Raw genomic sequence first — 13,107 nt, 5'->3', positions numbered from 1 at the left:
TGTATCTCAATCTCAAACCCCATCAGTTGTTGTCTGATGCCAACTTCCAGTGTAGCCAGCGGTTAGAGATAAACAACTTCCTTCTCCGTGCGCTGCATTGTTTACAGTCCAGTCAGCAGCTCGAGAAGCGACCGTGTGTTCAGATCAAAGGTAAATTCTCCCTCCAGATGTGTCTGCTAAATAAACGCTGTCATCTCTCGGTTCGTCCCATCCCCCGGAGGAGCGCCCGTTCATCTGTCTGTGCTGAGTCTCAGTTTTAACAATAAGTTACACAGAAGGCTCTTCTCATTTCTTAGTTTGTACCTCCTCGAGTCCTTTCCTCGACTCCTCTCCTCGCGTCTTAGTCCCTCCCACCGGAGATGCGAGCGGAGGAGGCGAGGAAGAGATACGAGGATAGAGGAGGCGAGTCTACAGACATTTAACAACATGAGACATCCCTGCTTCAGAGGCGTCATTTAAAAGCGACGTCCATTAAGTATGATGTTTGGCACAGCTGCATCGTCTGTTACAGCCGGCTGTTTTTATGATCTCTGTCAGCAGAACAGTGTTTATGACAAGTTACCTTTAATTCACTTCACAACGTGGCAATGTGACTCGAATGTACGGATGTCATACAAGTTTTATTTTTTAATTTAACACACTCACACAAATAAGAGGTACATTTATTATAATCCTCAAGCATAACTACGTGGCACCAACAATCACAGATATTAACTGTCCAGTGTTTTATGCACGCACGTGAGCACACAGCCGTGTGATCCAGCAGCAACAATAAGTAAATAAACATTTACAGCCGACCTTTCTCTGACAGTCAGCACACAGAACTTTAATAAACATGAGATCCTGTCCGGGCCTGACAGCGTGTCTGCAGATGTAAATAATGAATGAGTTACCTGCTGCGCCTAGCGCCAAAATGTTATGTTTTGTTTCTGCTCAAAAACAGTCGATACCTGAACATCAGGCTGTGGAAGCTTACAAGAAAAAGTCCAGGCCTACACCAGTCCTCATTTTGGAGGAGACCATTTGTCTTCTGGTTTTGATGAAGAAAGAGCAACATGTGGACATGCTGTGGGTTAGTCTGGTGCGCACTCTGGTAAATGTGAGACACGTCGCGGAGAATACCTGCTCAGACGGAACAGGTGTCCCAGGAGCAGAGATATGCAACCTTAGGCTCCCGCCGCGGTTTGTATACTCCAGCTGTGTTTCACGCCTCTTTTTACGTCACGGTGCCGAAAAGACTTCCGCAAAGGATACACCGGTGTATCCTCGCTCATAGCTCCTCCGGCAAGCCTCCTCGATCCTCTCTCCTCTCTCCTCGAGATGCATTTTATGAATTGGGACATCCTTCAAGATGGCGTGCTGAGATCGATTTCCGGGTCACAGGCAGGAGGAGCGAGGAGCGAGGAGCGAGGAGCGAGGAGACGAGGAGCGAGGAGACGAAGAGAGGCACGAAATAGAGAAATGAGAAAGGCCCAGAGGCTGCACTCTGGCTTACTGCAGCGGGATGAAGCCCAAACAGAAACAGATTTTCTTGTGATCGACTTTAATTAACGGCTCTTCAGTTTGCTGAAAGAACAACATCATGATGCAGATTACAGACTTCATGCTATATACTGCACACTGCGTTGTAGTATGGAGGAGCTTTTCATTTTGCAGTTTGCTACGCCAGGCGGAAGTAAAACAATAACCGCCGCTTCTTTAGCTATAGTGCCCCCTTCTGCTGGAATGCTGCTGCTGTCCGTCACTTCAACTGCCGCTGTGACGTTCCAGCGCTTTGCATTGTGGGATACAGTAGGCGAGGCAGCCTGGTCCGATGCGTACTGGAGATTTTCTCCGAATCAGTACGACATCTGGGTGTTTTTGGCATCCTGCACACTTTGCTTTTGTTTGCATACTGCAGACTACATTTAGGCCACATCAGGACGTACTGGTGGTATAGTTCGGCATTTCGAACACAGCAACAGTGACAAGCAGACTTGTGTCAAGTTGAAGTTTGGATCGAGAACAGATTGTTGCTGAACTTGCTGCTTGTTGTTTGTTTATAGAGATTAATAAGAAGATTGACGGCTGTCAGGAGCCGGGACGTCATCACGGAGGATTACTTTCCGCCTGCTGTTGCTCTCCACACGGACTGTTTATCCTGCATACGCCGCAGCCTGCTGATACGTGATTGGTTATTACTCGGACAGCAAATGTACTAAATTTAAACCAGGACTTGTACCAAAGTCTGGTCCTCCATGTACAGCAGTTGTGGCTGCTTAATTGAACCCGATGTTGTCTCTAATAAGCACGTGTAAATGCCCCTTACAGCCCATAAACGGGCAGGAGACAGAAATCAGACAGAAACAGAAAGAAGTAAAGAGATGTTACATGTTTGATAGGTTCATTGATTCTGATTGAAATGCTCCTCTGTTGTGTTTAATGTCTGTAAAAGACTAACAGGCCTGATTCTTGTATCAGCGGCTTGTTCTCTAACATGACACATATTTGAATAACTGGTATTTAAGCAGCGACGACTCCACCTCTGTTTGAACACTGACTACAGAGGAAACTGTGAGCGCGTGTGTTAGTGTGTGTGTTCAGCAGGTGTGGTGGCTCCTGCAGGCTGAAGCAGACGGACTTTAAGAGTTTAAGATGGCCGACTGAAGTTCAGCAGGGCAGGAACAACAGATCCAACACCCGACTGAACAACCGCAGAGGACATGAGACTTAAATAAGAAGGACGGCGGGCAGAAAGTCTCCTCGTTTCACAGGTACTGTTTCTGTTTTCAGTCATTTCCTCGTTGATTTGAGCGTCTGCTGATGTGAGACCGGCCTCTGGTTGTTTTGTTTGTGACGGACACTTTCACTGTGTCAGAAGCTGCATTCACTCGTCTGTTTGTCTTTGCTTTCTCTTTTTCACCTCTTTTCATCATTCTTCTCTAACTTGTTTCTTCCCATCTTTCTTCTCTTCCTTTCGTCTCTCACCCTTTTTCTTTCTCCTCCTCCTGTTTGTCCTCCATTTGACTGTTTCTCCTCTTTAACTTCCCTTTATTTCTTTCATGTATTAAACTTTTTCCTCCAGTTTTCAGCTCGTAATGATCTAGTTTACCGTCTCTTTCTCGCCCCGTGTTGCATAACTTTGATATGTTGATTAAACCTTTGATTAAATGAACATACACAACATTTGGCCCCCACTGATATAAGATAAAATCAAATAAACTTCTTTGATCCCCCACTGGGTGAAATTCACGTGTTACAGCAGCTCAAAAAGGCAGAAGTGGTATAAGGAGAATAAACTGTACACATTATGTGCACCTTTCCCTTATTTAAGTATAAACTTCCATAAAACTACAAATAAGATGTTTTTAATGTTCAGGAAACAGTCAAAAAAACCCAGTTCTGTCTGCGTCTTTAGTTTAAATGTGTCAACAGCTTCGGGCTGTTTGTGGACTTCCTGTTTTGCAAACTTGTTTTTCAGCCACATTTACATTTTAGAAACTTTTTGTTTTGAAACAGAAAACTCCTGTCGTGTGTTCGACGTGTTTGGTGACATAATCTCAGCAAAGCATGTAAAAATAGTTACATGTGTGTACATGGTGGAGGTTTATTTTCGTACGTGCAACACAAACGTCAGTCAGCAGTTCCAACAGCGCAGTGAGCAGCACAGCGCAGGCTCACTGTAAAGTCACTGTACTTATTTAGCGCTTTTCTAGTCTTTGCGAGCACTCAAAGGCTGCTACGTGAAGTCATCACATTCATACCCGTTGGGAGCAATTTGGGGTTCAGTGTCTTGCCCAAGGACACTTCAACATGTAGCCTGAGGGAGCTGGGGATCGAACCTCCGACCTTCTGATTGAAAGACGACCAACTCTACCACTGAGCCACAGCCGCCCCGTTATAAAATAAAGACGTTACTACAGACACGCACTGCTCATGCGTGAGGTGTGAGCTCCGGTTTTAACACGGCTGAAAAAAGAGCATTACACAATTCATAGCAAATTGTTTCAGTAGAGCAACTTTTTTTTTTTAACGGTGATTTCATGCTGAACATGTGATATGATAAAATAAAAAAACATTATTGATATTATTGATGCTGTGTAGCAAAAACCGATCCACGTTTAGATTTCCCGACTTCCTTAAATGCATCACAAATGATGGCTCCGCCCTCCGTCTCATGTTACAGTAGTGTTCTTCTCCTCTTGAGGACGGACCTGACAAAGCTTCATGTTGTTCCTAATCTGCATCATGATGTTGTTCTTTCAGCAAACTGAAGAGCCGTTAATTAAAGTCGATCACAAGAAAATCTGTTTCTGTTTGGGCTTCATCCCGCTGCAGTCAGCCAGAGTGCAGCCTCTGTGTAACTTCCTGTTTACAGTGAGACTGAGACTCAGCACAGACAGATGAACGGGCGCTCCTCCGGGGGATGGGACGAAGAGATGGCAGCGTTTATTTAGCAGACACATCTGGAGGGAGAATTTACCTTTGATCTGAACACACGGTCGCTTCTCGAGCTGCTGACTGGACTGTAAACATGCAACGCACGGAGGAGGACGTCTGGGCTGGAAGTTGTTTGTCACTGAACGCTGGCTACACCGGACACGTCTGACGTGTACGCTGTTGCTCCCAGAGGATATATCGTCCTCAGGTGGTAGCCGATCTCAGATTGATCCACCATGAGCTACTTACAGAACAGAACTAGCATGCATGACATGTGGTAACTATGCTAATTGAACAAGCACGTGTACATGCGGGCAGCTTCTGTCCTGGTTTGTATCTGGTGTTCAGGGCTCCACTTTGTTCACATTTTTCAGTAAATTCCGAGTTTGACTCTTTCTGCTCTGGAACAGGAAGTGAACTTATTTTCTTTGAATAGAGACGTTAAGAGAAAGCGCCCAGACTCCTGCTGCCTCAGATGGACTGCTGATGATGTGTTTTTCCTGCTCATTAATGTGAACAAAGATGGAGGGAGGAGACGTTTCCTCTTTCTGATCAAACAGTTTGAGGGTTGTTTTTAGGAAAAGTCCGGACCTGGCCTCTCTGCTCGACGTCACCTCCTTCCTCTCGCTCCTTCTCCAACACGACCGACTCCCTTTTGTTCAGTGCGCTTCAGTCTCCTCTGGTCGGAGCGAGCAGGGATGTCGATATTTCTGTAAAAGTCGTCATTAGTGAGTAAAATCTTTCACTTCTCTTGAGGAGACGACAGGACTAGTTAGTGCATGAAGTGTTAAAGACTTTGGGCTTTGGGGGGAAGCATTGATGTTGCTGCAGGTGTGATTGTTTTGTTTTGATGGGTTATCACATGATTTGTCCTTTTAGCAGCAGTTTGTGCCTCTCGTGCACTCGCAAAGGGAATGATCAGGTTGATCAAATGTTTGTAACATTTTTGTAAACAAAGACGGACGTTAAGACATGCTTCAGTTTACACAGTGAAACAAAGATGGCCGCCCGTTGGTGACTTACAACTTTAGAAACAGTTTGAGACTCATAAAGCAAAAAGAGATAAAAAAAATCAGCTGTTGGCTAAAATAATGGACGTAGCCACCGTGACGTCACCCACTGGTTTCTCGACTGCGTAAACAAACCGAGTTCGACGCCATGTTGGTGTTTTTTTGGAGAAGTGACCAGATTTGGATCCCGAGATTTCCCGCAGAGGAGATTCTTTTTGTGCTGGTGACTGACTGCAGGTGTTTATCTATCAGACTACAGAAGTAGCGCTCGCACGTACCGGGTAACTTAAGGTAACCCGTCTCCTCATCACTACGGTCCGCTGCAATCTCTGCAGGGAAAAGCCAACAACTATCCTGACCCCTATGTACCAGCGGACGAATACATAATAGCACTTTACCTGCTGCTTACTCTCCAAAAGCACAAACATGGAGAGGTTAAGTTCAGTGAGGTCGCAGACACCTTTCAGTATCCACCTGTCATTCAGGTGGCCCCGCCCCCTTAATATAATGTAAACAGGCACTTCTGCCTTGGCTCCATTTATCAGCACAGTGGTTTCTGACTTTAGCGAAGCGTTTAGAATAAGTTATTCTGGCCTGCGGCAGCGTCTGGAGATAGTTACAGTTTTTATCTCTTAGTCAGGATTTAATTCAAACATTCAGAAAGAAAAACATTTTGTTTGCATATCTGTCAGTGACGAGGAAGAGCAACAATTATGTGTGTGTGTATTTCTTCCACCTCTGTTGACTTACACAGATACTCCAGGCGGTGCACACAGAAACAGTGTCGAAGCATTGTGAGCAGAGATGTTATCAGAGTGTGAATCAGACTGTTTGTTCATGGTGGAGTTTCCAGCAGAGTTTGACTGCTCTGCTGTTTGTTTGATTTCATACCTCACTGTTGTTGTTAGGAAGCACCCAGGCAACTCCGAGCGCAGGAGTGTCACTGCACAAACATGACAGGGAATGTTTTTTTTTTTCTTCTTCCAGGTGAAATATTTGAAAATTACACATTAAAATGTTTCTGTCTTCAAACCCAGAGGAATCTATAAGTCACATTTAAGGTAACGTGCGTTTTACTTTTACTTACTTACTTTTCAGGATAAATACGGAAACAGCAGAACATTCCTCTGACAGCGAGGAAGTTGGACGAACCGTTCACGTTAGCTAAAATTTCTTGCGAAGCTAACGCCAAAAGGCCCAGCTGTGTTGAACTTGCTTCGTAGCTCACCGAGTCAGAATTAACGTATTTAAAAGCGAACAGAGAGATTAAAACTGAGCTTAAACTCACTCAACGTGACTCGACGTTCAGAGCGTCACATTGACTTTCTTCTCTCTCCTCTTGCATCCAGAGCTCCTCTCTTCATCCTCCTCATCATGCCTCCCCTCCGTCAAACACCAAAACCCTCTCATCCAATCCCTCATGCACCGCCTTCGCTTGCTCCGCCCATCAACATCATCTCCACCACCTCCTCTCACACCAACACCACCCTCAACCCAGCCGCCGGTTTCATCCACGGCCTGCTGGACGACATCCCCCGTAAGTCACCTTAATCCACAGAAACCTCCTCCTCCTCAAGTGCTCTGATACACCGATACCGGCATTCAAAATAAAGTAAAAGTACAAACATAAAAGAACCATTACAACCATTGTAAGCTGGACACATGTTGTGAATGTCATTTAAATAACATGTATGTTTCCCGCAGTGCCTCGATGGGTGACTTACGCCATCTTTGTGGTCGGTTCTCTGCTGATTCTGCTCTGCTGTCTGTGTATCTGCATCAAGTGCTGCTGCAAAGGGAAGAAGAAGAAGCAGCAGAAGAAGAAGGATGAGAAGGTCAATCTGAATGGAGTGAACGGGAAAACCACCACGGCCCTGGTGAGTGACAGCGCCCTCTGGAGGTCAATTTGATTCTCTCTTATAATACTCGTCTGCTACAAATACTGTAGTAGCCTCTGGTTTGACAAATGACGCCCATGTTGAAGCTCGTTAAACCTGCAGTGTTTCTAACAGCCAGCAGGGGGCGAATCCACTGGTTGCAAGAAGTCTATGAGAAATGCTCTTCCTTCTCTCTTGATGTATTCCCTCAGTAAACATGTTCCTAATGAGTTTATGGTCTCAGTCTCTAGATTCAAGTCTTCTTCAACACAGCATGATGTTCATTTAGTCACTGATGCTCCCATTTAGAGTTACACAGACCACAAAGCAGGGAATACTTTAGGGCGTGGCTACCTTTGATTGACAAGTCGCTACCACGCAGACCTGAAGAACGTTGTATTAAACAACTGACTGAGAAGTCGGCTAGTAATTTTCTTGGAATTACTTTTGTTTCAAGACATTAAAAGTTTTGGCTCGCCAAAATTCGCATCGCAATTTACAAAATAGTTATAAAAGATTTTGTTTGTTTGTTTCAAGTGAACACAAGAAGTAAAATAATCCCTAAAAAACTAGAAATGGCTGCTGAAACACTCAAAGTATTACTGTAATGAATGTTTATTCACAGAAAAGGGGCTAACTGAAATAAACAAACATTACTGGAAGAACTAGAAGCACAAAACACGCCATGGTCTCCAAAAACAAAAGAATAATGAACAAAAACGCACACAAAGTGGAAAATAAGAACTTCTAACGTCTGTAGAATTAAACAGAAACAATAACTAAACTCAAAACAGGTCAAAGTTCATAAAACAATGACAGAGAACCTGAATAAGTTTCCCTAAAGAAAGTAAGTGGTCAACAACCTTGCTGACCAGGCTAACGCTAGTCTAAGCAGATAACTCATTGTTTGCTAACCCCGGCGCCTCTCAGGCTCCACCCTCTTGTCCAAATATGGTCACGACGTGAGTCGGATGAGTACAGTAACTGTGCATGGCACATTTTTTAAAGCAGCTGTTGAACATAGTGGAGCATTGAGCAGCTAAAGAGACAAATATTACCTTCAGGAGGTGGTGGAGACCAAAAACAGAGCCCAAAGAGAGCGTTAGAGTCATCAGGTGGCCACAAACACAACCCTAAACAAAACACTCTCACTAAATTGAGTTGATTGAATTGAGCTGCAGTTGATCGTTACCAATGACCTGATGTGTGTTTAGGTTCAGCCTGACGTGAATGATGTGGACTACGGCTCCAGCAGACAGGCGAGGGGAAAGCTGCTCTACTCTCTGGACTACAACGCCGCTCAGTCTGAGGTGATTCAAGCCACATCACAACATGAGTTCACATTAACTTTATTCAACAATTAACTGTTTAATTAACCAACAAAAGCAGTCCAAAAAGTAGACATCTGTTGGCCCTACAAGTTAGCCTAAAGTTTCACCTGATCTTAACCCCACAGCGGAGGTTTTCACAGCAAACATAGATTTTTGGTTTTATTATAAATTACTGTCAATACCGTGTAATATCCTTCCTCCGACTTTTAAATTATCGTCTACTTTGTACAAAAAAAAGAAAACAAAAATCTGACATCAATGCATCAGATTCCAAAAATATAGCCTTTTTTATCCCACACATTTTGGGGCCAAAACCACGGGCCTACTGTACCCACAATGCAACTCAACTACCAACAGTTAGGTTGGATATTTTGGTGTGTTATGCTAATATCGGCTAGTGTAGCCTGATGCTGCTAGCCTGCAGCAGAGATGAACTGCAGGCTTTCTAACTCCACAACAGATTTTTTTTTCAAACTTGTAGTCTTCAGCCCCGTCAGACGCTGACTTAAGTGACATCACTTGAGGACATTTACTGGAAACGTACTCTGAAGTAGAAAATGTGTTTAAGTTCCCGTTTATCTCACAGAGTTACTAAAAGTCGTTTTTCTTGTCGTTCTCTGCAGCTCACTGTGGGCATCAAACAAGCCAACAGCCTGAAGGCCATGGACCTGGGGGGAAGCTCGGACCCGTACGTCAAAGTCTACGTCCTCCCTGACAAATCCAAAACCTGCGAGACCAAAGTGTTCAGAAACACGCTGAACCCCGTCTTCAACGAACAATTCAACTTCCAGGTACGAGGGGGTTGAGTTAAGGAGGGCATGTCTCGAGAGGGCCGAATCAGCATTGGATTCAAAACAAAAAATAGTTCTTTGGGAATCAGACTTTCTTCTCAGCCGATTGATCTTTTCCCAGATAACCAAGTCTTCCCTCCTGAAGTCGACGGTGGTGATGCAGGTGTTTGACTTCAACAGATTCTCCAAACACAACATCATCGGTGAGCTCCGGGTGCAGCTCTGCAACGTCGACTGGAACCACGTCATCGAGGAGTGGGAGGACCTCGGAGAGCCCGCCAAGTTTGAGGTTTTCTTTGTTGTCTTCTTTACACTGAGTTCATTCATTTTACGATCGGAAAAAACAGCAGCTAGAAGGAACCATCCTGCCTATCAAATACTCAGAAATTGATTTAAGATGAAATTGGGTCGATGTTGGGAAGATCCTGCGCAATTACAACCATGTACCACGTGTGTCCTGTTATATCTACATCTGTGTGGTGGTTTGCTGATGTTGTCTTGACCAGGTCTCTCTTAAGGATGAGACTTTGTGTCTCCATGAGATTACTCGTCAAAATAAAGGTGAAAAAAAGCCCTTCAAATTAATTAAAGCTAAAGAAACATGCAATGAGTAGGAAGTACAGATGTTTGTGTTTAAATGTAGAGGTTAAAAGTCGAAGGCACCAATACCATTCACACCTACGGGCAATTTAGAGTCCCTAATGAACCTTACGAGCATGTCTTTGGATTGTGGGAGGAAGCCGGAGTACCCCGATGGAACCGCATGCACGGGGAGAACATGCAGACGCCACACAGAAAGGCCCACTACGTCTGAACCAGAATTCTTACCAGAGCCTCATGAAAGAATTTGTTCCCAAACTACCAATTACATATTGAAAATTACACAGAAAGAGTACAAACTTTGACCTGTGGTGGCGCTACAGTTAAAATCAAAGGTTCAGCAAAGTCCGTAGGAATCATCCAGAGGGGAACACAAATGGCTTCACCAAATCTCATGCAAAAACATCAAATAGCTGTTGAGATCTTTTAGTCTGGATTAAAGTGGTGGACTGAGTGAAGGATGAAGTCAGCCTAAGAGTTGCACCAACAAGTTCAAACAGCCTGCACTTCTTCAAGGTAGATGACAAAGTTATGACCCAAACTGTAAATCTTTTAGATACAAATATTTAAAACAAATTTAACAGTAAATACATCTAACCAAACACTTTCTGTGTGCTGTGGAAATATGAACATATTAGTAAGTGATAAGTATATCAATTTTCTAGTCTAACACCAAAATAGAACCATTTATAAAGACTTCCTTATTTTATATTTTGTAAAGATCTCAGTTTTGAATGTCACATCTTTTCCGCAGGATGTAAACCTGGGCGAGATCTGCTTCTCTCTGCGATACGTTCCCACTGCCGGGAAACTGACCGTTGTGATCCTGGAGGCCAAAAACCTGATGAGCATGGACATCGGAGGAAGTTCAGGTCCAACAGAGACGAGAGCCATTAAATAAATTGTTCAGATCTCAAAAGATTTGCCAAAGGTTTATTTTAAAGTTACCATCAGTAGATGCTCGTTAGGAGAGGGCGCTACACAAGCTATGAAGCTCGATTCAGCAGATGATTGGCTGGGCAGATCATTTTAACCACTGACCTAATACCACTTAGAATATTTCTAAATGAGGTAATATTTCTGTTATCAATGCCAGGGCGAACCTTTGCAGCGAGTGGAGTCGCCCCCTGTTGGCCTTAGAAAGAATGCAGGTTGAGGGCACTTCTGTATTGGCTTCCCGTTTGAAACCAAAAGCCTACATCCGCTTCTTACAGGCAGTCACTGTGGACTAAATGGTGAAAAAACACAAGGCCAATTTTATAGAAGTCTATGAGAAAATGGTCCTCCTCTCTTGATGTATTCCCTCAGTAAACATGTTCCTAATGAGTTTATGGTCTCAATCTCGTTTCAAGTCTTCTTCAACACAGCATGATGTTCATTTAGTCACTGATGCTCCATTTAGAGTCACAGAGACCAGAAAGCAGGCCAGGAAATTAGAGCGAGGCTACCTGAGATTGATGCCCGGTTTTCACTAGCCAATATTAGCATCCATATAAAATGACAGGTACCAGAATTAATGTTGCACACAAGCTAGCGCTAGCTTTAGCCAATGGCTTAGCATTTGCTCTTCCTTTGGTCGTCACCCACTGCCATGCCAAACTAGAGGCTTCAAAAGGTAGTCGGCTGAACAATGAGTTGTTAGTTGTTGGTGTCTATTGAAAAAAACTTTAGGAAACATTTCTTAAACTTCTGATCATTCACACTTCTTTTATTTTATATGGTGTTTGCAGATCCTTACGTGAAGGTGCAGTTGGCCCTGGACAAGAGGAAGTGGAAGAAAAGGAAGACGTCTGTTAAGAGGAAGACGCTGAGCCCCTATTACAACGAGTCCTTCACCTTTGACGTGACGTTTGAACAAATCCAGGTGAGTGTCACCAGGTACAAAAACAGAGCATGACTGACACAGGATGTTTTTAACTGATTCAGATATATGAATGTGTTTTAACCACAGATCATTAATATTTCAAAGAATATCAGCTGCTATAACTGTAAATATGATGAAATCTCTCTTTAAATTGCTTAGTCGTACAGACTAGAGGCTCCAAACTACACTGAAAGTGACATTTTACTCTACTTATTAATTCACCATATTTACATGGCGGCCATTTTCCTCTGATGTCACGCTCAGGTTGGGAAGCTCAAAGGTTTTTTTAATGGCCTACTGCTCTGTTCCAGGTTTGCAAAATGCAGGGAAGCAGACCAATCTTGATTCAACACCTGGCCATATTTCAAATTAAAACAACAAATTTGACCATATTTGTGTTTTAGAAATAGTTAATTGAAATAAGACTTATGCTTCGGTCCACAGAGGGTGAACCTGGTGATCTCGGTGTGGGACCACGACGCCATGACCCGAAACGACGCCATGGGGAAGATCTTCCTGGGCTGCGACGCCTCGGGGAACCAGCTGAGACACTGGGCCGACATGCTGTCCAACCCGCGGCGGCCGGTCGCTCAGTGGCACAACCTGCTGTCGGCCCAGCAGGTTAACTCCACCCTGGTCCTGAAAAAGAAGATTCCCCTCTCCAGTAAACTGCCCTTCTGATGGAAACGCACACACACACACACACACACACACACACACAGAAACATTTCAAAAACATCTGAACGACGAGATTTAAGTACTTTTAAATATCATTTCTCAGATGCTTCTCTGGTAAGGAAATTATATCCGATTATTTTGTATTTCACATTTAAGATTCAATTATAAATCACATTTATTTTAAACTTGAGCACGACCGTCTTCCTGTATAAAATGCGTAATAGAACTCTTGGTTACCTGTTATATTAAGTACATTAAACATATTTTATCTCACGTAATCACAGTTGTTTTTTAATCAACACTTTAGGCTCCTTATGCATCCATTGGCCTTCTTTAAAATATATATTTTATCATATTTTATCTTACCGATGGAGGCAGCAGTCGACCAGCATCTCATGTTTTACGCAAGGTTAAATCACTGTTTTTATGAATGGAGTCTGGTGTGTGTGCAGAGAGCGATGTAACGTCTGTGTGTGGTTAAAACAATCATCTTCCTCTGTAACAAAAAGGTCTATCTCTGTAGGGATCCTTTCTGTC

At 43.6% G+C, this 13,107-nt stretch overlaps 1 protein-coding gene across 5 annotated transcripts; it reads left to right on the top strand.

The window, feature by feature from the left end:
• The first annotated feature begins 2,629 nt into the window (after positions 1-2,629).
• On the top strand, positions 2,630-12,848 carry syt8 (synaptotagmin VIII). 5 transcript variants are annotated; one of them, XM_069686161.1, is made up of 10 exons: positions 5,111-5,147; positions 6,417-6,490; positions 6,779-6,966; positions 7,134-7,306; positions 8,521-8,616; positions 9,261-9,428; positions 9,550-9,717; positions 10,783-10,900; positions 11,759-11,892; positions 12,337-12,848. In XM_069686161.1, exons 3-10 carry the CDS (start codon positions 6,804-6,806, stop codon positions 12,571-12,573), a joined length of 1,257 nt encoding a protein of 418 aa, XP_069542262.1. In that variant the 5' UTR covers positions 5,111-5,147; positions 6,417-6,490; positions 6,779-6,803; the 3' UTR covers positions 12,574-12,848. The 5 variants fall into 5 exon arrangements, with proteins under 5 accessions (XP_069542264.1, XP_069542259.1, XP_069542261.1 ...); XM_069686163.1 differs by lacking the exons at positions 5,111-5,147; positions 6,417-6,490 and adding an exon at positions 2,630-2,753 and having other exon boundaries at positions 7,214-7,306; XM_069686158.1 differs by lacking the exons at positions 5,111-5,147; positions 6,417-6,490 and adding an exon at positions 2,630-2,753.
• The last annotated feature ends 259 nt before the right edge of the window (positions 12,849-13,107 follow it).

The sequence above is a fragment of the Semicossyphus pulcher genome, unplaced genomic scaffold, assembly GCF_022749685.1.
Source record: "Semicossyphus pulcher isolate SPU_LCO1_2020_fin unplaced genomic scaffold, fSemPul1.0.p SCAF_8, whole genome shotgun sequence".
NCBI lineage: Eukaryota > Metazoa > Chordata > Actinopteri > Labriformes > Labridae > Semicossyphus > Semicossyphus pulcher.
The sequence above is the reverse complement of the archived record's forward strand: the minus strand, read 5'-3'. Positions and strand labels throughout refer to the sequence as shown.

Bases quoted from the DNA above. Each gene is read 5' to 3' on its own strand.
- syt8 (XM_069686158.1), top strand. From the start codon at position 6,804: ATGCCTCCCCTCCGTCAAACACCAAAACCCTCTCATCCAATCCCTCAT. The intron at 9,429-9,549 runs GTACGAGGGGGT...ATCTTTTCCCAG, and splicing joins ACGAACAATTCAACTTCCAG to ATAACCAAGTCTTCCCTCCT. The intron at 10,901-11,758 runs GTCCAACAGAGA...TGGTGTTTGCAG, and splicing joins GGACATCGGAGGAAGTTCAG to ATCCTTACGTGAAGGTGCAG.